General features: G+C 38.5%; 1 protein-coding gene across 2 annotated transcripts in view; it reads right to left on the bottom strand.

Moving 5' to 3' along the window:
- CAMKMT (calmodulin-lysine N-methyltransferase) overlaps positions 1 to 25,800 on the bottom strand; it is a 411,952-nt gene that overhangs the window by 47,574 nt on the left and 338,578 nt on the right. The window contains exons 4-7 of one of the 2 annotated variants that reach the window (XM_055539970.1): positions 13,086 to 13,146; positions 11,077 to 11,131; positions 9,952 to 10,015; positions 2,145 to 2,211 (exon numbers count right to left, since the gene is read on the bottom strand). In XM_055539970.1, coding sequence (XP_055395945.1) covers positions 2,145 to 2,211; positions 9,952 to 10,015; positions 11,077 to 11,131; positions 13,086 to 13,146 — 247 coding nt within the window. The remainder of the gene's footprint in view (positions 1 to 2,144; positions 2,212 to 9,951; positions 10,016 to 11,076; positions 11,132 to 13,085; positions 13,147 to 25,800) is intronic. The other variant, XM_055539971.1, reaches the window with a different exon arrangement.

Raw genomic sequence — 25,800 nt, 5'->3', positions numbered from 1 at the left:
TTAGCTTCCTGAAGGTTAAGTGGTCAAGTAGCTCCTTAATATGAGATCAAGGCGTTTCAAAGACTGACTCATTCACTTGCTTTCTGGCAAAGTACTTTCGTAGACTTTGGACAAAATGCTTACAGTGGTTTAAAAGAGAAGAAACTGACCACAATGAATATGAAAGAAAGACAGAAAAAAAAAAATCTCCTCTTCTTGGATGTCCCTGTATGACTACTGACATATATGTCCAGGTGCATCTCAGAACCATGTATTAGAAATAGTATTTTTGAGAACACCAAACAGAAACAAAGGCATTTTGGATATAACCTGTGTTGAACAATAACATTTTGCTTCTTTATGTAACTTCATTATTTTATGAAGGGATATAGAAAATACTACTGCACTCCATAAGTTAAACACTTGACATTTTTATTCCACCAAAATGCAACATTTTAGAATTCTAGATATGTTTATTAATTAGTGATTATTAACACCCAGTAAACAACATTATGTCTTGTAAAAACACAATCTCTCTTCACAGCATGATGCTGAAATCTATTATTCCCTGATTCCATATGCTGAAATACACTCAAATGGTCACAAATGACCTTAAGCATTAAATAAATGTAAATGAGGACAACACAGAAAATGTGCTTTTGATTGATAACTAAAAGACCAGGTTGAAAATCACATCCAAAAATGAAGTCCTCCACAGAAGGGTATGGCAGTCTGCACTGTGAAATAAAAGCTGGCCTAAGAATGAAGAGTACCCAAGTAATAGAGTGCTGTTTTTCTGAACCTACTGGAAACCTACTGGAAACAGAACTGGTTGTTCATTTATTTGAGAAACACAGAGCATACTGCCCCCATGCCATCAGCCTACTGTGAACATTCTAATACCACATTAAAAAAAAAATATGGACACATTACATTCACCAGCTAATATAAGAGAAAAAAAAGTTATTGCTACTCCATATCCTCATCCCATATGTTTTACACTTTAGTTTTTAAGCATTGTTGCTGTTCACCTGGGCTTCCTAATGGCTCAGTGGTAAAGAATCTACCTGCCAGACAGGAGACATGGGTTCATTCCTTGGGTTGGGAAGATCCCCTGAAGGAGGAAATGGCAACCCTAGTATCAGCACTCTAGTATTGCCTGAGAAATCCCATGGAACTCTGGAATCTGGTGGGCTCCAGTCCATGGGGTCACAAACGAGTCAGACACCACTTAGCAACTAAATAGCAGCAGCAGCTGTTCACCCACCTTTTCTTTTTCCCCCAAGCTGAGAGAGTGTGGGGTGGGAAAGCATCCTCAGACAGAGAAAACTCAAAATGTCAAAGAATGACGATTTAACAGTAATTAAAGAATTACTTCAAACTTAGACTGTTCTCCCAATAATGTCTGTGGTTAAACACGTAAAAGAAAAATGCACAGATTCAGATATTTCTTGTGAAAACTACTAAATGGATATTCATTACTTGAGGGCAAACTTAAAATGTAGCATCATAGTAGCGTTGCTTTGGTTGAGCATAAGCATTTCTCCTAGTTTCAATAAGAAGGAGAAACTTCTGTTTAGGGAATGAATACCTAGACCAGTTTGAAACCATAAAATAGAACAGGGTTTCTCAGTCTTGGTACTATTGACATTTTGAGCCAGAGAATTCTTTGTTGGGGGTGGTGGTGGGAAATGCCTTGAGCATTGGAGGATGCTTAGCAGCATCTCTGGCCTCCTTCCACTAGATTCTAGTAGCCACTGTCTTATCCCAATTATAACAGTAAAGAAATCCCCAGGGGAAAAACTGCCTCCCCCTGCCACCCCCCCCCCCCACCCCAGGTTGAGCACCAGTGAAACAGACCCATTCACAAGGAGGTCCCAGGCTGGGCTTCTCCCAACCTCATAGTGTACTCTCTCAATCCTTAAATCATCCTCAACACAGTGTTTAACATAGCTATCTTTCATTTTTCTCATCTGTGATTTGTAGATAATGAAAATGCCTGCCTGCTTCATTACAGATTGTGAGCATTAAATAAGATAACTTTTAAAGTGCTTAAGACAGTGCCTGACCCACAGCAAGTGCTTAATAAATGGTTTTAATAATCACCCATTGTACCGAGAAAAGCAGTTTTAACCAGAGTGTTTCAAGGCAAAAAGGTATCTTACCAGCTTGATATGTTTCCAGTCTTAAAGACACCAGCCTTCTGATTCCTTGCAATGATGTCTCTCACATCTACAGCACACAGTTAAGAAAGCTTCTGCAGTGACCGTCAACCAAGACCCCCAGTCATACATGGGATCCCCTGGGTGAAAAGAGCTGTAGTATGTGAGGAAAGAGGAGACCGGTCTAGCACTGACTGCAACCAAATGCTGACTTTCCTGCCACAGGCAAGCTCTTTTAACTCCCTGGACTGTAGCTTTATCACCTGTGAAATAGACATTCAGGGAGCACACTGACAAGGCCCAGCGTGATAGGTACTGGTCAAGGGAGATGACTGTACCTTAGGTGCTGGGCCCTGATTGCTTTAAAGAGCTAGAAGCCCCATGGGAAGCCTCTTTCAGTCAGTGAGGAGAGCAATGGCAGTTTTCTGAGACTCTCCAAGTTGAAGTATTTCCAATCTCTTAAAGAAATGCCAGCAGTGAAAGACTTGGGAGGGGGAAAGTGAAAAGAGAAAGATGGAGAAAAGCTTGGAGACTCTTTGAGCAAAAACTCATTACCAGGACTTCTCTGGAAGTCCAGTGGTTAAGACTTTACCTTCCAATGCAGGGGGTGTGGGTTCAATCCCTGGGTGGAAAGCTAAAATACTACATGCCTTGTGGTCAAAACAACCCAAAAACATAAAACAGAAGCAATATTGTAAACAAATTCAATAAAGACTAAAAATGGTCTACATAAAAATTTTTTTTAAAATATAATTACTGAAGAAGAAAGTCAATTCAGTGAAAGGCCCTTTGGAGAATTATCTTAACAAACTTACAGTTTGGCCATTGGCCATCTGCTGGCATGTAAGAACTTGCAGAAAAGGAGCCATATTTACTGAAGCCATGCTTTGAGGAGCTGGTCCATTACATCACACAGTGCCATCTTCATGGAGAAATCATGTCAGGTTTCAACACCAGGAAAAACTGGCCTTCAGATCAACTAGTTTTGCTTCAACTTCTGGACACTAACAATCTTGTAACTGCTCCTCTTTCTCTTTTTGCTCTGGTCCCTGTGCAACTCAGAGTCAAATGGGTGATCTAAGCTGCACAGCCACAGTGCCCCTCCCACGGCTTATCTTTTTTGTACTGGCTCTCTTCCTGCCTTCGTGATGTTTGCTTGGCTTTCTACGGTCTAACTGCCCTTGCTTCCTCATTTATTTTATACGGTATAGTCTATGAGTCCCTGTGTTGTTGTTTTCCAGTTCCTCAGTCATTTCTGACTCTCTGTCACCCCATGGACTGTAGCACACCAGGCTCCTCTGTCTTCCACTGTCTCCTGGAGTTTGCTCAAATTCATGTCCATTGAGTCTGTGATGCCCCAAGAAGCCTCAAAATCCCTATTTTGGAATAAGGCAAGGTTTAAATAAACAAGAAATAAAAAAATTCCAGTGAAGGCTGCAAGCTGAACTAAACTGGGGCCATGGGGAGGGCACCTAGCAGACAAGCAACATTCCCCTATTGCTCAGAAAAACAGAGTTCCTGAACGCTTGAAGCAGGCACTGGCCAAGATCTCCCTGCAAGAACAGAGCCACGGGACATTTTAACCTAAATCTCTGCTTGAAACACCAGGCACACCCATTTCTTCTCTGAGTGAATAAGCAGGTACTGTGATAGCGGGAGTGGGTAGGAAAAATCAATTAGGTCTCCTAATGAAGGGCTTTGTTGAGGTTTACAAAAGTGCTATAAAGCAGACTTTTTTTTTTCTCGGTGAACTTTCCTGTATGCAAATTAAATACCGTTAAATTACATTCATTAAAAAATAAAAGAGACTAATTTGCCTACTTGTTTTGATTAACTAAAATGACACATCGGCCTACAGTTTTGTCTATTTCAGGAAGAAAGTATTTCAGGAAAGTCTTCTAAATGAAATGTCTTGTAGAAAAGGACAGCTGACATCTTTACTCTGAGAACTAAATTAGTAAAGAGCCAACTGACAACTGGCTTTGATTAAGCTCCCCCACATGATGGCCACACCCTTCTTGGCGTTTCCATGACATCCAAACCACACGCTGTAATGTGCCCGGCACACCTGTAGCGTCGTATGAGTACATGACCAATCTATCAAGCAAAACATATTATTTTGTTAGTGGAGGTATACTTTTTTATGAAATAGTCACAGGGAAGTTAAATTATATAACTCGGAAAACCTATTAATAATTTTTAGTAAACATCTTAACACTATATACTTTTATACAATTTATAAGCCTGTGATTCCAGGTGGTCAGGCTGAAGCAAGCACATGTATTTATATTCTAGAAGCAATTTTTAATGAAAAAATTCACAGCAGTATTTAGGCTGCTTTATTTTTAGAACTGAGAGGGAAATATATTTTGTGGGTTAGGAGGTGTTTTTTATATTAAAACAAGTACCAACAGGAAAAAAAATGGCAATCATGTACTAAAATATTGCTTTAAAAGATATATCCTGATATTCTGTGCCCCACCTTTTAGTTTAGGTCAGGTTTTTAGGTGGTTCCTCTGGTTGGCGCTGTGTCCAATCATAGATTTTATCATTCTTCTGTGTCATTTCAGGGTAATAAAGGAAATTCAATCAAATCGAGTCAATCTGTCCAGGACAGTGCTCAACAGCATGGACCAAATCCTATTCTCTGAATGCACCCACCTTCTGGAAGACTTCAGTGGGAGGTGCTGGGTGCAAAGAAAGTCTTAATGTGATTTCTGATTAAATAGATAAAAAGCAATCGGCTTCAAGCTCCTCATCTGGGCAAGTGGACTTCTCGACGAGATTCAGGATATATGCTTGTGGCCAAAATAAACCAGGATTCTATAACTAGATTTTCTCTTCAAACAAAGCATAGTTCAAGAGTGAGGCTCCATCTTAATTTTGCTTTATTTGATTTTTATCCTTAAATGTATATATATACATTTAAGGATAAATATATATATGTATAATAGTTATTTGAACAAATTATATATATTTGTTATATACTAATTAGTTAAGCTAATTATATATAAATCTTGTTTAAAATATTAGCCTCCTCCTACAATTAGTGATTATTATATTTATCAGTAGCTGATACACATTTTGAGAACTGGCATTGTATAAGTATTTTTATAATAATAACACTGTGCTTCACAAAGCATTATTTTCTTGGTTTCTGCTACCTTTAGTTTCGTTGCATGTCAAAGATGAGGGTAGGAAGCAATGAAATTATAAAATAAATCCTGTTCATTTTGATCTCTGGAGGATTTTAAAAATGCTTGATGTGGCAATATTTGCTAATTTAAAGGCTGCGAAATATTCTTGAAGGTGCTTATTACTCATGAATTGAGAGTACCATCTAGAGGTGCTTTGAACTCTGTTACGTTTATAGATGAGAAGTCTTCTCTTCCAGTGCAAGATGATACAAAATCTTTCTAGTTTTCGGTGAAACAGAACAGTTTAATGAGCGTGACAGGGAAGCTATGAAGTCAAATGATCCTGACTTCCAGTGCTCATTCTGACACTTAGTAATTATGTGAATTTGGGTAAAATAACTTCTCAGAGCTCCATCTCTGGAATAGGAATAATATGCTTATTTTATAGGCTCACTGGAATACCACATAGTAGGTGCCTGACACATAGCAGGTGCCTAAATCATGTCAATTCATTATCTTTTTCAATAATTCAGGCAAAAGCTCTGGAGGGATGAGAGGCTGAGGAGGGTAACTAGAGTGAGGCTTGGCAGATAAGCTTTATTTTCTTTCTCTGTTGCTCAAAACTAATTATATGAACATTTTAATTGTAGGATTTAAATAACTGGAAAGAATCAAAGAACTTCTGCCCTGTAGATTTTCAGCGTCTTTCAAGTGTATAAATGTTCTCTAGCCAAAGTATACTCTGTTCCTCCAAGAACAGAGCTTGGTCTGTCTTGTTCACTGCTGTATCTTTAGCACTTGAAATGTCATGCAGTTAATAGTGGCTTAATTCATTTAGTTAATTAATTAGCTTCATTTGTTAGTTACTTTCAATTTAATTTTCAAAGCTATTTGTTGAGCTCCTACCCAGTGTGAGGCACACAGGAGTGCACTTTGGACCTATCTAGTATATAGAAGAAGAGCTGACCCTGATACTGGAGGAACGGGCCTGGGCCTAGGATGAGAGGCTGGATGATTCCTCAACCATCCACAGGCTGCACAGTCCACATGAAGCTTAATTTATTAATTATTCAAGTCAGGGAGTCTGTTAAATAAAATAATATTGTAAGCCAGGGGTATCTCCTTTAAAATGCACAGGAGATTTATTCATTTTTGGAGAATCCTAAGCTCAAGATCATGATCTAGACTGTGCATACTGTGGGGATAAGATGCTTGGGTTAGGAGCATGAGGCAGAATTATCAAGCATTGCCACAGTTGGCAGATAACCTGCTTGATGTTCACTAAGGATGTGTCAAGGCAGGGTCCTTTTGTTGGGCAAATTAGTGAGGGTACCAGAGAGGGTTGCTCTGAGGTGTTGTACTTTTGTTCATTAAAATTCGGAAAGGTCTTAGCATCAATAATAACTCAGTACACTATTTCTCTTCCCTATTCTTATGTCATTGTCAAACCAACTACAGACTTCATTGAGTATCTTGTGGCACTTGGAGGTTTCTTTCTTTATTACACTAAAAGGGCTGTGCCAAAGGAAAGAGAACACAGTTCATATGATTTCAGGATAAATTTGAAAACTGGATGAACCAAATGATCTCATTTCCAATTTAGCCTTTGTTTTCCTCTTTGGGTACAGATAAGATGGCATCTGAAGGGAGATGCAGCTCTCAGTTAGGGAGGCTATGGGTTAAACCCAGTAATGCAGTTTAAGGATCAGGGAGAACCTCAGGGACATCTAACGATGAGTATGAGAAAATATTTAGGACTTACGACATTCCCTTATCCCTCAAGTCTTAATCTCTTTTCAGATATCTCTGCTTATAAATTTCAAATCCACATCTAGCTTTTCAGGTTCAAGGTAGAGAGCTCTAGAAGACATAGCCAAATCCATTTGATATGTTTTAGGGAGAGAATAAATAAGCTTACAACTGGTTGATATGCTTCTATGATATAAAGATTCAGAATGTCTCCATTCATTGCCTCATGTATTAAAAAAATAGAAATAACAGATGATAAATAGGAAATATCAGAAAATGCTGTTTTTTTTAAGGTTAAAAATCAGATTCTTAGAAGCTTAAGAGACTAGGAAGTAAGGTTCAGTTGCATTCATTCAATTCAGATCCAAGAAAAACAAAAATAATTTTTTAAATAATGAGAATAATATACAGGCCAATACTCAGATGTGATGCACGATTGCCAGGTCGATTTTCAATTACATTTCACTGATGTATTCATTTGTTTCTTAATGTGCTCATCTTGCCCATTAAGAATAATTAGCAGCTTTGCTTAGAGATTTTCTGGCTTCTGGCAATGTTTCTCCCTCTTTTTTTTGTTGACATCCACTTTTACTTTTTAGAAAGTAATTTTTGGATAATATCCTACAACTGCTATATAATTTAGGCTTCCTAAAATTTTAAAAGAAAGATGTAAACAGTAATTTTTAAATGAGTTTGTTTCTATCTATATGCATCAACAGTATGTGATTCAGTGAATTCGTTTTTCTCATAGAAAGTGGGCACAAAGATAGAAAAAAAAAAACTTCATTCATATTAACCTCACTCAGTAAAACAGCTTACCATGAATGCCAGTTGTAAGCTCTGTTAGTAAATCAAGAATAACATTAGTATTAAAAGCAGGAAAAACATGTTGCCAAATTTTAAGGCTTTAGGCATGCTTTTTTCCTCTTAATTAAAAAAAAAAAATTAGATCTGGTTACAACAGAAAAAGGCACACAAACATAGAACAACATGATAAAAACTGAACTCTGCCAGGGAAGTCCTAAGAGATGAAATAAAACACGCTACCAGTTTTGGTCTGCATCCTGAAAGGACCTACTTTATCTACATTGTAAAGTTCTTCCCCTCCTGCCCTTTGGCACCCCGCTATATTAAACCCATTGTAAAACCCAGCACAATAAAGCACTCTCAGGGCTGAGCTTCTGAGGACCAAATGTTAAAAATCCATTTTCTTGGGAGGGGGCTGTACCAATCATTTCTTTGAAAGGCCGGCAGAGTGAATACAGAATTGAGATTTCCTCTCTGATTTCAAGAGCTGGCATGGCATCTTTGCTGTTTAAAGCAAAGGTGCATTAATTAATGACAATAGCATGGCTTCCCTTCTTTGGAAGCTCTGTAGTTTAGCTCAACAGTAATTTTAGTACAATTAAATTTACATACTGACCACAGATGCTTCCCATAGTTTGATAAAAGTTCTAATCGGTTTCCAATGCTATTGAATAAGACACCTGCTGACTTGAGAAACACCTCAGGTTGCTGGGCCCAATCTGGAAGTTTCTGTGGTTAAAATGACCTCCTCTTCCCCAATAATCCTGCTTTTTCTCCCCTCAGAAAACATCCACTGGGGCTGAGCTAGCATACCTGACTTCCTGTTGCTTTCTGTGTTCCCTGACATGTGGAGGAGGAGCAGAGTGAAATGATACAGTGCAGGGCAGAACTCAGAATAAAGCAGAGTGAATGAAGCAACATCTCTCATCTTCAGGAATATTTTGGGAAACTTGCGACAGTCTGAAGATCATGATTAAAATCCTGCATTTTAAAAAAGGAAGCACCTTTTGTGATCTCTTTCCCTTGTGTGAAAGGCCAAGATTGTGATTGGCTGTTTTTCCTTCCTGGTTTTTTTTTTTTTTTTTTTTTTTTAAGTCTGCCAGGCAATTAGCTGGGTGGGGCTCTGTAGAGCACACAAGTGCCGCTGAACAATATTAGCTTCTGGGCTTCTGGTACCTCCTTCCTCCTGTGTGAGGAGGCTGATAGAGCGGCTGCAAATTTTATTTTAAAAAAATCATATAGCAGAGGTAGAAAAAGAAAATTCAAAAATAAGCTCTAGGTAAGATGCTTACCTCTTACAAAAATCAACACTGCTTTGGCATTTTAGGGGCCTAAAATTCAAATAAGTAGATTGCCTCTTTCATAATGTAAATAGAAAGCACACCAAAAAATCCAGAGCAAATATATCCTCCACCTTTCCTCTCAATTTCTAAAGGCTGTTAACTGCCCCTGAACAAATCAGCTCGATTGCTAAAGTAGCCACAAATTATGCTTGCTTTTTTAGTTTAAGTACAGTTCAATTTTCATGAACTCTGTGTACATATTAGTAAAGCATAATCTAATATAATGGGGTTTGAATTGTAATAGCATAGCAGAAAAAAAAGAGATAGCTTTTATGATCCTAAATAAAAGGAAATAATGAAAAACTGATAGCTGTTTCCAGTGGGGAGATACAGAGGACTCCTCAGGAATTAGAGTAGGTACACAATTCCATGGTCTACATGGAAGAAAGGCAATAATGGAACAAGAAGCTGGAAGTTAATTTTTGCAAGCAACAGCTGATATAATAAATGTTAAACCATTTATTTTATCCTGGCAAATTTCAATAAAAATAAAAGGACAAGAGTGCTTGAAAATTATTATGAAACAAATGTTCTTATTGTTTTGAGTGGTCCACAAATCATAAGCTCCTTTAATAAGTATAAAAATCCACCGAAATTAAAAAAAAATAGTCGTATGCAATGAATGTCATATATTTCTACTTTTTCTTAATTACTTATCATGTGTATTGGGGGAACTCTCTTTTAATACCCCATGCTGTCTTTCTTTATATCAATTGTTACTCAGCTGAGGAAAAGGAATGAGCACAAGCCCGTTTTCTATCTGAATAAGGATACTTCTGATGGCCTTTTCATTCCCATCAGTTAACAGAACTTCTTTGACATCTGCAGAAATAGCAACCTGAAAAAAAAAAAAAGGGGGGGAGCACAGCAAACAATGAGCAAATATGCGTGTCTGTGTGGAAGTGAAGACAGGAGTGACAAGCCTTCAGTATCATGCTTCCTCACCTATTTCTCTGTAACAATCTTCAATCTTTTTTCATTTTATGTCTGCATTATTTTAATCATTCAATCAAATCAGTCAATACTTTTATCATTCCATTTGCGGGAGCCTCTATCTTGCTATCATTCTGTTCGGTAATTGCATTGTGACAGCGGATGATGGTATTCTGAGAGGCTTTCATTTGTGGGCTTCTGTTTATCTAGTAGAACCATCATACAAGGCTGTCACTCTGCCTTTCAGCTTGCTTCTGTCTGACTGCCTGATGCCCTTCATATAACTTTGCATTGCAGGCAGATGGCTTTGTGAGGGTAATTTTTTTGTGAGCTTTGACATGCTCGCACATTGGGCTGTAACCCTGACACATTGTGTAAGAGCGACAGGTTTGTCAAATGCCAATCAGTGTAACAATATGCTTTTATTTGTAGAGACATAAAAACTTGTCTAATGCACTGTGCTGCTACATAATATCTCCTGAATACATGACTCAGAACCCAGAGAATGGGGAACGACGTTCCTGAATGGCCAATCTAATTCAAAAGAATCTAATTACTGAGCGCTCTGGATCATGTTTGTTGGTGTAATAATGCAGGCAAAACATTAGCAGCTATATCATGGTGCTCCAACTGTGATTTGCCGGGCTATTCCTGTATCTTAGCAAATGGGACTATAATCTGAAAAAAAAAAAAATGCTTTTGCTATGGCGAAGAAAGACTGAGCGAGGCCTGGAATGTCACAACAAGCGATATTGACTACACTGAGGTAAAATGTTTCTGCTCATCGAGGCAACCATAAAATCAATATGATCCGAAAGTAAGTCAATCTAGAAGGTCTCTCAAGACCCGGCAGCTTGACCGCAGCTGATGCTGTTGACGGTTCTCTGACCCAGCAGTTGGAGGCCCTGGAACATTTTTCCTTTTGTTCCTCTCTCTGAATGGGATTGGAATTGAGAAAAGACCTACCATGAGCCCAGCCAAGCATGTCATGCCACCCCCTAGCTCACACACAGCAAGGTCCCTGAAAGAGAGAAAAGAAATGGTAGAACCCATACAAATGAGATGAAAATGGGCAGAGAGATATATATGTTACAAGAACAAATTGCCATCTGCAGTAAGAACGGCGCTACCAGGAAGTTGTAGAGACATGACGAGGCTACCTCATGTCGTTTTGCGTTTTAAAAATAATTATGAAATAGAAAAGTCACAAAGCAGGCAAACCAGTGGGGGTTCCCTCATTAGTGTTCACTGCAACATTACCACCGCTGAGCTGAAAAATCTGAGAAGGTTCCCTTTTTTTCCCCTGTCAATGGCGCTGTCTTTTAGAACTAAACTAGCTAGAGTAGCGAAAGATAATTGTTAGGAAAGGATAACACTGTTAATCCACATTCATTCCTTCAAAAACAGTTAGACAAGTAAATGAAGAATATATGTGAGTGTGTATATACCTATACTATAGTGAAAGACACACACAACACACACACACAAATACATGCAATCTTGAATTAAAAAAAAAAAAACCTAAAACAAACAGCAGTATTTTGGAGAGCTGAACAGCCCCCATAAAGAACAATTACACAAGGAACATTTAGCAATTAACACTTAAATAACAATAGACCCCAACACAACACAGTGAATAAACAATGCGGGGACATAATATGGTTAAGCCAGCAAACCCAGGCTCAAGGAATGACTGGGCTCTGACTTGACCGCTCCTAAGCAAAGCGGCTCAGAGTTAAAGCTGACAGTCTGGGGTGGCACTCTGCACTTACCTTCCTCTTTGTGCCTAAATACCAGCCCTCAACGTGTGGCATTCCTGCTCTGGCCCACTGCTTGCTGATTGGAGCTCCAGGCAAGCTTAAGCACAGTGAGATGAGCAAATGCCAGACTTCTAGGGCAGCTCTGAAGCTCAGTTCAACACTTTCCTGTTCTTACTTTATATGCTTATACTCTTAAGAGATTGTCTCTTCTTCCCAATTTGGGAAGTTTATTTCCTCAGCAAGAGGGTAAAAAAAAAGAGAGAATCAAGGGAAGGAGAGGTGAAAATAGAGGGAAAAGAAGAAGCAGCCAAGCCAGGACATTCGTATTCTGAAATACACATAATGAGTATTTAGTTATTCAAAGCAATTAGAAACTGGTTGGTAAATATGGACCCACAGAGCTTCAAAAACTACACATTATTGACCCAGTCTTGTAAGTACATATTGTTACAACACATACCCGATCTTGTAAGTATATATTGTTAAAATGATCACTAATGGCTTGTCTGGAATCATAATGGACTATTAAGGAAGCATATATTGGATGGCTTTTATAAAATGAGAATGGAAATGAAAAAACCCATATTTTCTGAGTCTACCAAGCATCTTCAGCATTTTTTTTTAAAAGGAGTTTTTTCTTTTTTTGTAATCCCATCCATGGTTTAATCTATAATGCACATTCACAGTTGAAAACATTCTTGTCCATAGCATGAATCTGTAATAGTAATTTATATTTTACAAGTACATATTGTTAGATATATAAAATACCTTTAAAATAAGGGATGGGATGGCATTTTTAAATAATAGCTGGGGGGTATTTATTTATCAAATATTTCATAGTGACTTTCCTAGCAGAACTTTAAAGAATGTCTTTTTTTTTTGACCTTTACAATCAGTAAGGATTGATTGGAGCTTCACTTTCGTTTCCCCAAAATCAAAGCGAAATAAAATGCCTTGAGTGGAAATCAAAAGCCTTTGACACATAGCAAAAAGCTTGCTGTGCAATATTAGCACCCAAAGGCGATTCAGATTTCTTTTTCAGAAGCAACATGTTTTCCCCATGACCTTCCCCCTCCTTTCCTTCTTTTATTTCTTTCTTCCTTTCTTATATATACTTTTAACAGTTTAATTTGAAGAATGTAATCATGGTGATCGTTAACATGTAGATACAGTACCTATAGTGGGCTAAACAAATTTTTAAGTGCAGCTTTGTACCTGAATATACCACTGTGCTTGAGGCAGTAGTAAGCCAAAACCTCTTCAGCCGGCCAGATGCCTAGAAAACACAAGAGGATATAGACTTTTTGATAACAGAAGTTTCTTTTGTAAAAAGTCTCTGTAGTCATGCTCTTAAGAAATGTCTTTTAAAAAATAATGTTCAGTATAAGTGATTTCAACTTGAATCAAACTTACCGTAATTATTATTAGTAATGTCATATCACATGCATTTCTTTTCTTCTGGATTATAACTTTCCCCCCCAGGAAAATATCCTAAATAATTTTTACTAGATTTCAATCACAACAAAACAGCAAAACCAATAACAGTCAAAATTATAAACATCCAAAGTTAAATTTTGAATGGTATTTCAGGTAGATCTTACTCTTATACACATGAATCTTCATTTTGGCCAATCATTAGGATCATGAAGACCTACTGTATATGTAGCTCATACTCAGCAAAAATCACTTCCAGGAGCAAATAAAACTACTGAGGTTATTATACTTTTCTTGTCTGACTCCATACTTATATTTTTCATATACATAATTATTTCCTTTCTTCAACTAAAATCCAACTGGAGTATAAAATTGAGAAACCTAAGTTTCACCAACTTTGTACATCTTTCAATTTAACAATAATCCTACTCATTAAATTCTGTGGAAGAGCATTTCCTAAAATCATCATCTGTAAATCATTTATTTAGAAGACAATAGTTTCTCATGGATGAATATGAATTGTTTAAAGAGAAGACAGATGTGCTCTTAATTTTTTTCTTTATACTTGGGTATTTCAGAGAAGACGTTGTCAAAGAAATGGTAAGTAAAATGCTAAGAGAATCAATGGATATATATGTATTAAAAAATAACAAAGAAACAACTCTATAGAACATTTGTTGCAGAAAAGTCCAGCCACCTGTTCTTACTAGCTCAGTCTCCCTGGTGTTTCTGGTAGAAATGACAATTTGGGGGAGAAACAAAATAAACCAGCATGAAGTGTCTGGAGTTATATTTGGTAGAAGTCAGAGAGGCAGTGGAGTGTAGCAGTTACAACTACAAGTACTTAGGAACCAAACTCAGGTGGGCTCCAGCCTCAGCATTGCCTTTCCTAGTGAGTGACCTTAGATAGGTTACTTAACCTCTCTGTTCCTCAGTTTCCTTATCTGTAAAATAGTATTATTGTAATATCAACCTCACAGAATTGCTGTGAGGATCAAACGAGTTAAGTATATGAAATGTATTTAAAACAATTTCTAATTCATAACAAGCTCAAAGAAAAAGAAAATTGTTAATGATATTCTCCTGCAAAGAGGGATAAAAGAGTCAAAGAGAGTGTGAACCTCAAACAACCATCCTAATAATCAGAACACATGGAGAAATTTTTTGACCTGATCCTAATCATTAGCTTTGGCACTACCCCAAAGTCCTAATACCTGGCATACAGAAAGAACTCTATAAAGATTAAAACAGATAATAAAATTCTCCAAAGGAAGAGCCCAAGACAGTTTTCCACATCAAGTGAATATAATCACCACAATGATGAATTTCTTTATGCCTTTAGTAGATGGTTTTGAGGATTTAAAAAATAATGATAGGGGAAGAATATTTAACTAAAGTTCAAGCCTTGATTAAGAACAAAAATGTGATTTCTAAAATGCATAGTCTTTTAAAACAGTTTTATAATTTTCTCTTAAAAATTATAGAGGTTGATTTTTAACTAAATTAGATATGAGAAGTTCAAAGAATAAAGTTTAAAAATCACCTAAAATTCCACCATTAGTATATAATCACTGTTAACATTTTGGACACCATTCCAAAAAAAATCTCTCTAGGCATAAAGACATTTTATACAGGTGGGATCTTCTCAGGGAGGTATTCAGTAATCTCATTTTGCCCCGCTCAGTATGTGATGGGTAGATTGCCATGACAATAAAAATACACTATATCTGCATCATTTTTAATGACTGCCTAAATATTTTATGTTTGCATCATAGTTTATTTAACCAGTTTCCTTTTGATAGACATTTCAGTTAATTTCTAAGTTTTTGATATTATGATATTATAAACAGTGGTATAATAAAGACACATTTTCCCCCAACATATAATTTTTTTCTTCTTAGGTCAAATACCCAGAAATGGAAAATCTGTTCAAAAGTCAAGTACATCTCACATTCTGATATATCAAACTGCCCCTCCAAAAACTGTACCAAGCTCCAACTCTAGTAAGAGTGTTTATTTCCTCAAAACCTTGACAGGACAGGGATTTTAATTTTTGCTTATTTGTTAAACTTTTAGGTTATCTCAGTACAGATCAAAACCACAATGAAATAGCACTTCACCCCCTTCTAGGATGACTATATTGAAAAAGTCAGACAATAACAAATGTTGGTGAGGTTGTGGGGAAATGATGTAAAATGGTTCAGCCATTTTGGAAAACAGTCTAGCAGTGTATCAAAAAGTTAAATGTAGAGTTACTAAATAACCCAGCAATTCTACTCCTAGGGATATATCCAAGAGAAAAGAAAAAAATGTCCACACAAGAATGTGTACACAAAAGTTCACAGCAGCATTATTCATAACAGCTAAAAAGTGGAAACGACCCAAATGTCTATCAACTAATGAATGGCTACATAAAATGTGGTATATCCATGTAATAGACAATTATTTGGCAATATAAGGAAATAAAGTGCTGATTCATGTTACAACATGGCTAGAACATGAACGTTATCATGCTAAGAGAAAGAAGCCAGACACAAAGGACTACATATCTTATTTTTCCATTTATGTTAAATGACCAGAATAAATGAGGGGTGATTGCTAATGAGTACAGGATTTCTTCTAGATGTGATGAACGGCAAAGTTGGTGATGCGATCCATTTGATGTATGTAACCAGCTTTTTGTCATCTGTGAAGTAGCTAGTTTAGAATTATTTTATTAATTTTTAAAGGTTTATTTATTTTGGGGCTAGAGTGGGTCTTTGGTGCTGCTCCTGGGTTTTCTCTAGTTGCAGTGAGCAGGGGCCCCTCTTCGTTGCAGTGTGTGGGCTTCTCATTGGGTGACTTCTCTTGTTGCGGAGCCCAGGCTCCAGGCAAGCGAGGGCTTCGGTAGTTGCAGCGCTTGGGCTCCGCAGTTGCGGCTGGCAGGCTCTAGATCGCGGGCTCAGTAGTTGTGGTGCAAGGGCTTAGTTGCTCTGTGGCATGTGGGGTCTTCCCAGAGCAGGGATCGCAACTATGTCCCCTGCAGATTCTTAACCACTGGACCACCAGGGAAGCCCTAGAATTACTTTAAATGTCAAGTTTTGTGGTTAATTTAGAAAAAAAACACAACCGTTATTAACCTAAAGCCTGAACAAATTCTAAAATTAACTGTCTGTAGATATTAAGAGACATGAGCCTTTAGCCAAACATGGGTCTTTCTAGATCACTTCCATTCTAGAGCTTTTTGCTTTCCCATGGTTTGTGTTAGAAACAAGTCCTGGGACTCAGACACACAGTGGCCAAGGGGCAACACTGCTGAGTCCTCTTGTGACTCTCACAGCTTGTACTTGCCCCACGATGACAACACATCCAGCTCTTGGAGCAGAGACATGGCTCTTCCGTGATGTGCTGACGTCTGGAAAGTAAGCAGCAGCTCTCTTTACCCTCCCCCAACTAAGTGATCGTGTCTGTCATGCAGGAGTCACAAGCAAGGCCTCTCTCAAACCTGGACTCAAATGGAGAGGCCAGCACATCCTTAGCTAGACCACTGACTCTTCTGGAAGAAGAAACCCACCAGTGGATGTCACTAAAATGAAAAGCTGCTCATGCTGGAATGGGTAGGTAAACCTCTTGGCTGTTTTCAGTGTTTATGCTCTGTCTCCTTTTAGTTAAGCGTTTCTGCTTTGTCTTGAACTCAGAGTGGAAATCCGTAAGAAGATAAGAATGCTCTATAAATATTTATTGGGCATCTACTATATTTCAGGCCCTGTGGATCAGCAGGGAGTGATACAGCATGGTCACTGGAGATTTAGTCTCAAGGGAAGAAAACTATTAGACAAACAATAACCCAAATAATGTGCCTAATTATAAATGTAATAAATACTGTGTAGGAAAAATAGAGAGTGCTTCTGAGAACCAATCACAGGGGACTTAAGCTGGTTGGAGGGGAGGCTGGGAGGAGTCCATCAGGGGACACTTCTTTGTAGAAATAGTAAGCAGGCTGAGATCCAGAGGATGAACAGACAAGAAAAGGAGGAAGAGGGGCCCAGAGCTGGAGGGGATGGTCCACAGAAAGGGAGCACCATGAAATAAAGCTTTGAAGAGAAGAGTTTGATGTTCCAGGAATGGAAACAGGGTCCAGGAAGCTGGAGAAGTGAGAAAGGAAGAGGCAGGACAAGACGAGCCTGAAGGGGGTGCTCAGGGGCCAGATTTCATAGGCTCAAAGGCCATGTTAAGAATTTTAATCGTGGGCTTCCCTGGTGGCTGGCTCAGTGGTGGGGAATCTGCCTGCCAGTGCAGGAGACATGGGTTCAATCCCTGGTCCAGGAAGATGCCACATGTCATGAAGCAGCTGAGCCTGTGTGCCACAACTACTGAGCCTGTGCTCTAGAGTCCGGGAGTTGCAACTACAGAAGCCTACGAGCCCTAGAGCCCACAGTAAGAGAACCACTGCAATGAGAAAGCTGTGTATCGCAACTAGAGAGTAGCCCCCGCCTGGCGTAACTAGAGAAAAGTCTTGTGTAGCAGCAAAGATCCAGCGCAGTCAAGAGAGTGAATAAATAAATAAATTTGTTTTAAAACTCCTTTAAAAAAGAATTTTAAATTGCACCTTAAAGTAAATGATACATTTTAAGTGGCAAAGTGGTATAGTCAGATTCACATTTTAGATCATTCTGACTGCTCTGAAGAAAATAGACTGAAACGGGGCAAGAGGAGGTGAGGGTAACTGGGTAGGAGGCTACTGCAATTACCTAGGTCAGTGCTGATGGTGGCTTGGGTGATGGTTAGTGGAGATGAAGAAAAGTGGAAAGATTTGAGCTATATTTAGAAGGTATACTGACAAACTATTAGTTAATTAGATGAGGGGGTGGTAAGAGAGAGGGAGGTTTCAAGTGTGACTTAAGTTTATGGCATGAAGAAGTGGGCTGATGATGTATACCAGATACCTATAGGATTTTCCTTCAGTTTATATGAGCTCCTCCTCAGGCTGCATTCATGGTACAAAAACACAGCTGGGGGTCTGGGGTCTGATTCTGGGTCTACCACTAACAATCTATGTGGTATTGGGAAGTTATGTAGCATTTCTGAGCATTAGTATGCTCATTCATAAAATACTAGGCTTGGGTAAGATTATGCAAGGGAGGGGGATTCAAGCTATAAAAAGCTACAATAAAGAATCTTATCTCATGCTCTGGTGTTAAACAGAGTTCAGCTTGAATACTGGCTCTTACTGGCTGTGAGATCTTGGGCAAGTACCTAAACTTTTTAACTCTCATTCATTCAACAGTTCTTAGCAGTCAGGCTTCCCGGATGTCTCTGCAGGTAAAGAATCCACCTGCAATACAGGAGATACAGGAGACGTGGGTTCGATTCCTGGGTCAGCAAGATCTGCTGGAGGAGGAAATGGCAACCCACTCCAGTATTCTTGCCTGAAAAATCCCATGGACAGAGAAGCCTGGAGGGTTACAGTCTAAAGGGTTGCAAAGAGTCAGACACGACTGAGCGACTAAGCAAGGCCAATTCTAGGAGGTGGAGAGATAGCAGTGATTAAAACAAAGTCCTTGACCAAATAGCTTTAATAGAGGCAATAAAGAAAGTAGTTCTAGATAGTAATAAATGTTGTGGAAAAAAAAAACACATTAATGAAATAGAAAATAACTATAGGGGTCGGGGCGTTGCCACTTTAGACAACATTGTTGGGTAATTTCTCATTTGTGAAGTACAAGCAAAAACAGTACCTCTTCATACCACTGTTGTGAGGAATAAGTGAGATAATGCCTGTAAGGCACTTAGAACAATGCCTGGGAGATAATAATTTTAAAAATAATGTTAGCTATTGTTGTTGCTGCTCTTGCCTTTGTTATTATTTTGACATTTGTCTATCCAGGCAGTTTTATCAATCTTGATTATATGTTTATGGTACTTTCAGGGAGATTATTATTCCTAATAGACAACCCACAAAAACAAACCAAAACTGAACTCTGGAAATATTTGTCCTAGCTAAGGGAACTTTGAAAATCCATCATAAGTAAGAATACCAATATATATATATAGAGAGAGAATATCATATATATATATATATATACACACACACACACACCATATATAGAGAGAGAGAAAGAGAGAGAGAGAGACAATACTTGTTCTATACTTGTCCTTATGCTCTGGCCCATTAAGAGACTTGCTCTGAACAGTAATTATGAAGCACAAGCCTGCCTGTGTGTGTGTGGAGTCAGATCATGGAGAATTCGAGTACATCTGGGTGAAATGGAATGTCCAGTGCAGCCCAGTACAGTGAGTGGGTGGAAGCTTGCTCTGTGATGTTCTAATGTTTGTTGAATGTTGACTGCTGGCCAGGCACAAGGTAGATGAGAAAACGGAGACACTGAGAGGTTAAGAAATCTTCCCCCAAATTAGGCAGATATTTTGTCATTGAGTTGGAATTTGAATCCGGTAATCTGATTCTAAAGCCGTTATTCTTAACCTCTGTGCTATGCTGCCTTCCATTAGATTGCAAAATCAAGGGCCAAATGAATTGTTTTGCAGTTTTCTTCTGTTCCAGGGAAGCCAACTGATATAGATAATGAGCATGTGGAAGTGAAGGGACACAAAAAATTGCCCAGGTATTTCTACAATATATTCTTCTAGGACTACAAACTAGGTTGGTTTATGGGTGTAATTTTATGAGCAATGCATTAAATTTTAAAACTTAAATTTTAATTCCGATACCTATTAATTTGATGATTATGAAATAAGGGAAAGCCGAAAGGAGCCCCAGCTCCAGCATGAATCTGAAGCAGGGAGAGGAAAAGAGTCTTTGGCGCTCATTCCCCAGACCTCAGCCTTCAGTCTGATGGTCAGTTTTAGAGCAGATGCTGCAAAATCAACTAAGTGACAGACGAGAAATGGAGACAGGACGAGGACGATGCTGAAGCACCTCTGAGAAAAAGGAATACGCTGCAGCTGCAGCCACAGACACGGCTCCAGTGGTTCAGACAGTAAAGAACTTGGAAGACAGCTCTGAGGCTTATTAGCTTGGCGACCTTAGCAAGTCACTTAAGCTCTTCTTGCATCATCTCCTTATCTGGTAGTAATAATACCGTCTACACTGTAAGTAGAGATGAGAGTGTAATAGGGAAGAACAAATCTGACTCCAAATTGGATCTGTCTCTTTTACTTTAATCTTTGTATTTTATTGCTTTTGCTACAAGTTAAAAATGTTGCCTATAGCCTGAAATAAACAGTATAACCTATCTTGAAGGCTCTGATTTTTAAAAATATAACTCTTTCCCATTCTTATAGAAATAAAAAATTGCAGAGAAAAACATTTGTCCTGTTGGAGGCTTACAGGAACATGATGACCTCACCTACCTGGACAGCTGCAAGAACAAAGGATTTAGACACCAAGAAGCTTGCAACAACCAACCGCACCTCCTCCCCTTTTAGTATAAAGGAAGACTGAATTTTAACTCAAGTAAGATGATTCTTTGGGATACTAGTTCACCATCTCCTCTGGCTGCTTGTTAGCTTTCTAAATAACGTTGCAATTCCTTGCCCCAACAACTTGTCTCTCGATTTATTGGCCTGTTGTGCGACCAGCAGTAGGAGCTTGGATTTTGGTAACATGAGGATTGAATGAACGATAAGAGTACCGAGTAAGTGCAATTAGTGTTTGTTGCTGCTGATGTTAGTATCACTTTTTGAACACTTACCACCCGGCAAACACTTTGCTGTGCACTTTATATGTATTATCTCATTTAATACTTAAATCAACCTTATAAGATATGTACCGTCATTATGACCAGCTAAGGGGCACATCAAGGTACACCAAAGCACAGAAAGTTTAAATGGCACAGTAAGGATTTGAGCCCACCTACTCAGTTTCTGAAGTCCACTCTTTTAATCACTACACTAATTGCCTCAACCCTGGTGACTGGCTCAGCAATCAAAAGAACTAGTTTCTAGTTCTCATGGCTCAGTGAACAACTAATTTTGGGACCCTGGACAAATCACATTTGGGCTCTTTGTTGTTCAGACGCTTAGTCGTGTCTGGCTCTTTGAGACCCCATAGACTGTAGCGCGCCAGGCCTCCCTGTTCTTCACCATCTCCTGGAGCTTGCTCAAACTCATGTCCATTTAGTCAGCGATGCCATCCAACCATCTCATCCTCTGTCGGCCCCTTCTCCTCCTGCCTTCAGTCTTTCCCAGCATCAGGGTCTTTTCTAATGAGTCAGCTCTTCACATCAGGTGGCCAAAGTATTGGCGCTTCAGCATCAGTCCTTCCAATGAATATTCAGGGCTCTAGTTTCAAGAATGAATTGGAAGGGTCTGGGACTTTCTTAGTGGTCCAGTTAAGAGTCCGCCTTCCAATGCAAGGGACACAGGTTAGATCCCTGGTCAGGGAACTAAGATCTCACAGGCTGTGGTGCAACAAGCCCACACACCGCAACTAGAAAGCCCATGTGCTGCAACTCAAGAAGCCTGTGCACTGCAGTGACGACCCAGTGCAGCCAAAAAATAAAATAACTTTTTTTAAAAAAGGAATAAATTAGAAGAGTCAAATTGATTTTGAGGACTCTTCCATCTTTAAATCCAATAGCTATAGATCATGGCATTTGTGCATTTCCAGACAAAAGCTATAAAATTGTCAGTGAGCTTTAGTTTACAACATTTTAGGTTGAAGTTGGGCTGGTTAAAATGTTTTATTTGTACTATAATCCAAGAAAGGATTCAAAGGATTTTAGAAAGCATTCAAAATCATCTTAGAGATCAAGTCTTCACCACATGTCCACTTTTACTGAATTAGAACTGCCTTTATTAATTAAAGAAAAGAACTACTCTACATCTATATATTCTAGTTGTGATAGCTTTTTATTCACTTAATCCAGCATATAAATAACAGGCAACTTTCTTAAGTCCAACTTTTCCTTTTCCAGTACAGAGCGTTGTTCTCAGATATATGTTGTGTTTTTCCCTCAAACATATTTCCTTTTCCTCAGAATAACTATCTTTGGGGCAGAAAAAACTCCCCTGAGGTCTCAAAGCACAGGTAGAAGAACATCTCCCAGCAGGAGCTCTCTAGGTAAGTAAATGCTACATCTCCATTGGTCAGAGAGGATGTCAGAAAGAGAGAACAGTCATTTCTGGAAAGGTAGACCCAGAAAATCAGACCAGAGAGCTCCTACCAGCAGGGAAACACGCCCTGGGCTCTCCTTGAAAGAGCACATCCTTCTCACAGACCAAAAAAGAAAAGAGGGAAAACTTTCATGGCCAGTTTTACTCCAAGTAACATCCTTCCCCAAGATGCTCAGGGTCCTCAGGGTGGAATCACCCTTTTAAAAATAGGAATGTGTTGTGTCTCGGACCATCATGTAAGAGCCATAATGTGTCAAATAGAGTGGAGCGAAGAGCAAAGTATTAGAAATAATTTTTAGTGTTCCTTATCTTAGGTATCTAACCACTTCACCCACACAGACACACCCTTGTTACGTGGCACACTAAAGGCGAGTAAGGAAGGTGTGGTCCTTTCTGAGTTGCCTATGATCTGTGACTCTGATTTCTACAGTAGCTTCCTGCTTTTTTGGGTCCAGCTTTATCTCACTTCTCAGTAAACACTGTGACTGAAATCCAAACAAATTGAAAGCCTTGTGTTCCATGTGGAGTGCATGTTCTGTGCATTTATGAAAGTGCCCCCTGGAGAGAAAATGGTATTCAGGAGATGTGTGCCACAGATGCCAAAGCCACAACGTACATTTATTAAAATGGCCCTGGCATTAGGCTAGTTAGGCAACATAACTTGTTTATTTAGCAGTGTTGTTTGGAAGACACCCATCCCAGCATTTCAAAACAGCCTTCGTTCCAAATTCCCCCTCTTAGGAAGGAGAATGAAGAGGACTATGTCCCCTTCTTATAGCAGGAATTGCCTTTAGCAAGTTCCAAAAGGTTAACACACCATTCAGCAAATTGACTTGATAAATAAGGCGACGTGTTGTTGAGGTACAGCCTAAATCCACTTTAAATAAACCCCTCTCTGCTATTCTATCTGCAAGTAAATGTATAGTGTTCAGGTAACTGAAAAAAACACCACCAAATGAAATAGTATGAGAGTTGGCTGGGGATCTCAGCTGTGCAAAATGGCCAAGGCCTGTCCTTCCTGTCTCCCTGCTCATCATGATTCATTGATATGAAGGAAACATGATGGTCTGCTCTCCAGAAATTTCTGCTGGTGCATGGGCTCGGGCGGCTCCCTGCAACTAATGGGGAAATGGAGTGCAAAGCACGTTCCTGGCTGTAAACACTGGGGTCTTGCTCTGTCGGGGCCATCTACAAACGGCTCCAACCAACTTGTATGATTGTCTTTAACACCTTTTTGTATTTTTTTTTTTAAGAAATGAATTTGATTTCATTTTCCTTCCCCAGTTTTCAAATAGTCATTAAAAATTAAACAACACCAGGAAAAGCCTTTTGTGATTATAGCCTTCATTCTCCTGCAACAAACTGGATCTATAAATTTACGTACCATTGTAGATGTAAATTACAAAATTTATATTCAACTATATTAAAACATCTATTCCAAAAATGATTACCAGTCGTGAAAAGCAGACAGGCTTATCACTTGCTGTCAGTTGTTCATGTCTAGTTAAGCAATAATGTGCTAAAACTGCTCTTTTGTTTTGTGTAAGAATTTTGGCAATAGAAGAAATGAACACTCGGTTAATAAAAACTCAGGCTGCTTTTTGCTTTGATGGAGGAAGCAGCTGCCTGTTTTCATTTGCTGCAGAGCAGCAAAACCCATCAATATAATAAGCAGCTTAGATGCATCCATCCACAGCATCTGTAAGGATATAGGGCTATTCGCTCAAAACCAATCCCTGGTTTAATTTTAACAAAGATGTGTCTGACATATTTGAAAATGCATTCTAATAGGTCTTGAAACATGAACAGTTTCTCTTTTTTTAAGCACTTTTTATGGATTTGAAATGGTAGTATATATAGCTGAATGATAGCAGTGATAAAAACCAGTCTAAACTGTGAGGCCATCCTAAAACAAGGGCTATGACGAGAGTAAGCCAAGAGGCAGTTATTTGGTTCCCTTCAAGGTGGAAGTAATTCATTTAAATGTGATTTCATTCAATTATTCATTCAAACAAATATTTACTGAACCTTACTATTAGAAATTGAGACCACATTTCCTACTGTCAACAAGTTCACTCTTCAGGGGAAAAGATGGAACACAAAAATATAAGTAAAACAATGCAGTTAGCACAGGGATTCACATAAGCATTTTTTCTATTACCTTGTTATTTTTCAAACATTCAAATGGACCTAGAACATGGTGGAAACTAAACATACAAATTAAAAATCAAATACTGTTTCCTCTGTTATATAGTCACACATTTTGCTAGACACACCTTTAAAAAAAGATAATCTGATGTAAAAAAAATTGAATTATGTTTCCACACATGTCAAACGGTTTACTAGCATAGCTAAGAATTATCACACTTTGGAGTGAAAGTTTTAGGATTTTAAATTTTGTTTGGACAGCCTCTAATTTCACAGTAACCATTAGACACTTTCACATGATATACCACATGGCAAGCCTAATAGAAAACACAAGCTTGGAAGCAACTTACAGTGTGATACAGTATGCTTTGGCTTGTAAACAATGCAAAGAGATGATTCTATTTTATTTTACTGCTCAGTGGCATTTCCCCAAAGTCAGATAATCCTAAATCCTCCTCTTTCTCTGATTCAGTATCAGACAGGAGAGCATCTCAGCCATGGTCAACCAGGGACCTGTCTAAATGGTCAACATGAATGCAGGGTAAGCCATCAGCTTCTCAGGATATCAAATTTAAATGAGCACTCATCTGGAGAAACACTGAGAAAATGCTCCCATAAAAGTAGAGCTAAGGGCTTTCTTATTCAGACATGCTCCCTGTAAAACACACATACCTGGGTTTTAAAAATAAACTTTTTATTTAGGAATAACTGTAGATTTACAGAAAAGACCGGTACAGGGAGTTGCTGGATACCCTTCACCTAGTTCTTCGCATTGTCAACATCTTACATTGGTCAAAGCCAAGAAACTGACACTGGCACATTAATATTAACTAAATTTACTGGTTTGTTTTTAATGGAATGGTTACTATTCAAGATGAGCATTTGAAGGTATATGTCAGAAGGTCACAAACAAAACCAAAAGAACCATACTTGCAACTTACTTATTTTTCCTTCCTTAATTCTCTTCCTTCCTCTTAAGTGACTCTAAAGAAATTCACATCAGCTTTAAGAGCTAAAACAGGACATAAAATGTATATACCTCAGGGTTTAAAATAAAATCTGACCCCATCAAGAGAACTGTGTTGCCAAGTGAAGCCTTGGCTCCCCATTCTATTGTTAAATGGGCAGAGTATTATTTTCTAGGTCATTATTCACATGGAAATTCTGATTGCCCCTATTCAATTAATACTTCCATATCACAGTGTGATATGGACCTTATAACCAATCTGTGGCA

This window comes from Bubalus kerabau, chromosome 11 (assembly GCF_029407905.1).
Source record: "Bubalus kerabau isolate K-KA32 ecotype Philippines breed swamp buffalo chromosome 11, PCC_UOA_SB_1v2, whole genome shotgun sequence".
NCBI classification, from domain to species: Eukaryota; Metazoa; Chordata; class Mammalia; order Artiodactyla; family Bovidae; genus Bubalus; species Bubalus kerabau.
This window is presented reverse-complemented; position numbering and strand designations above follow the sequence as displayed.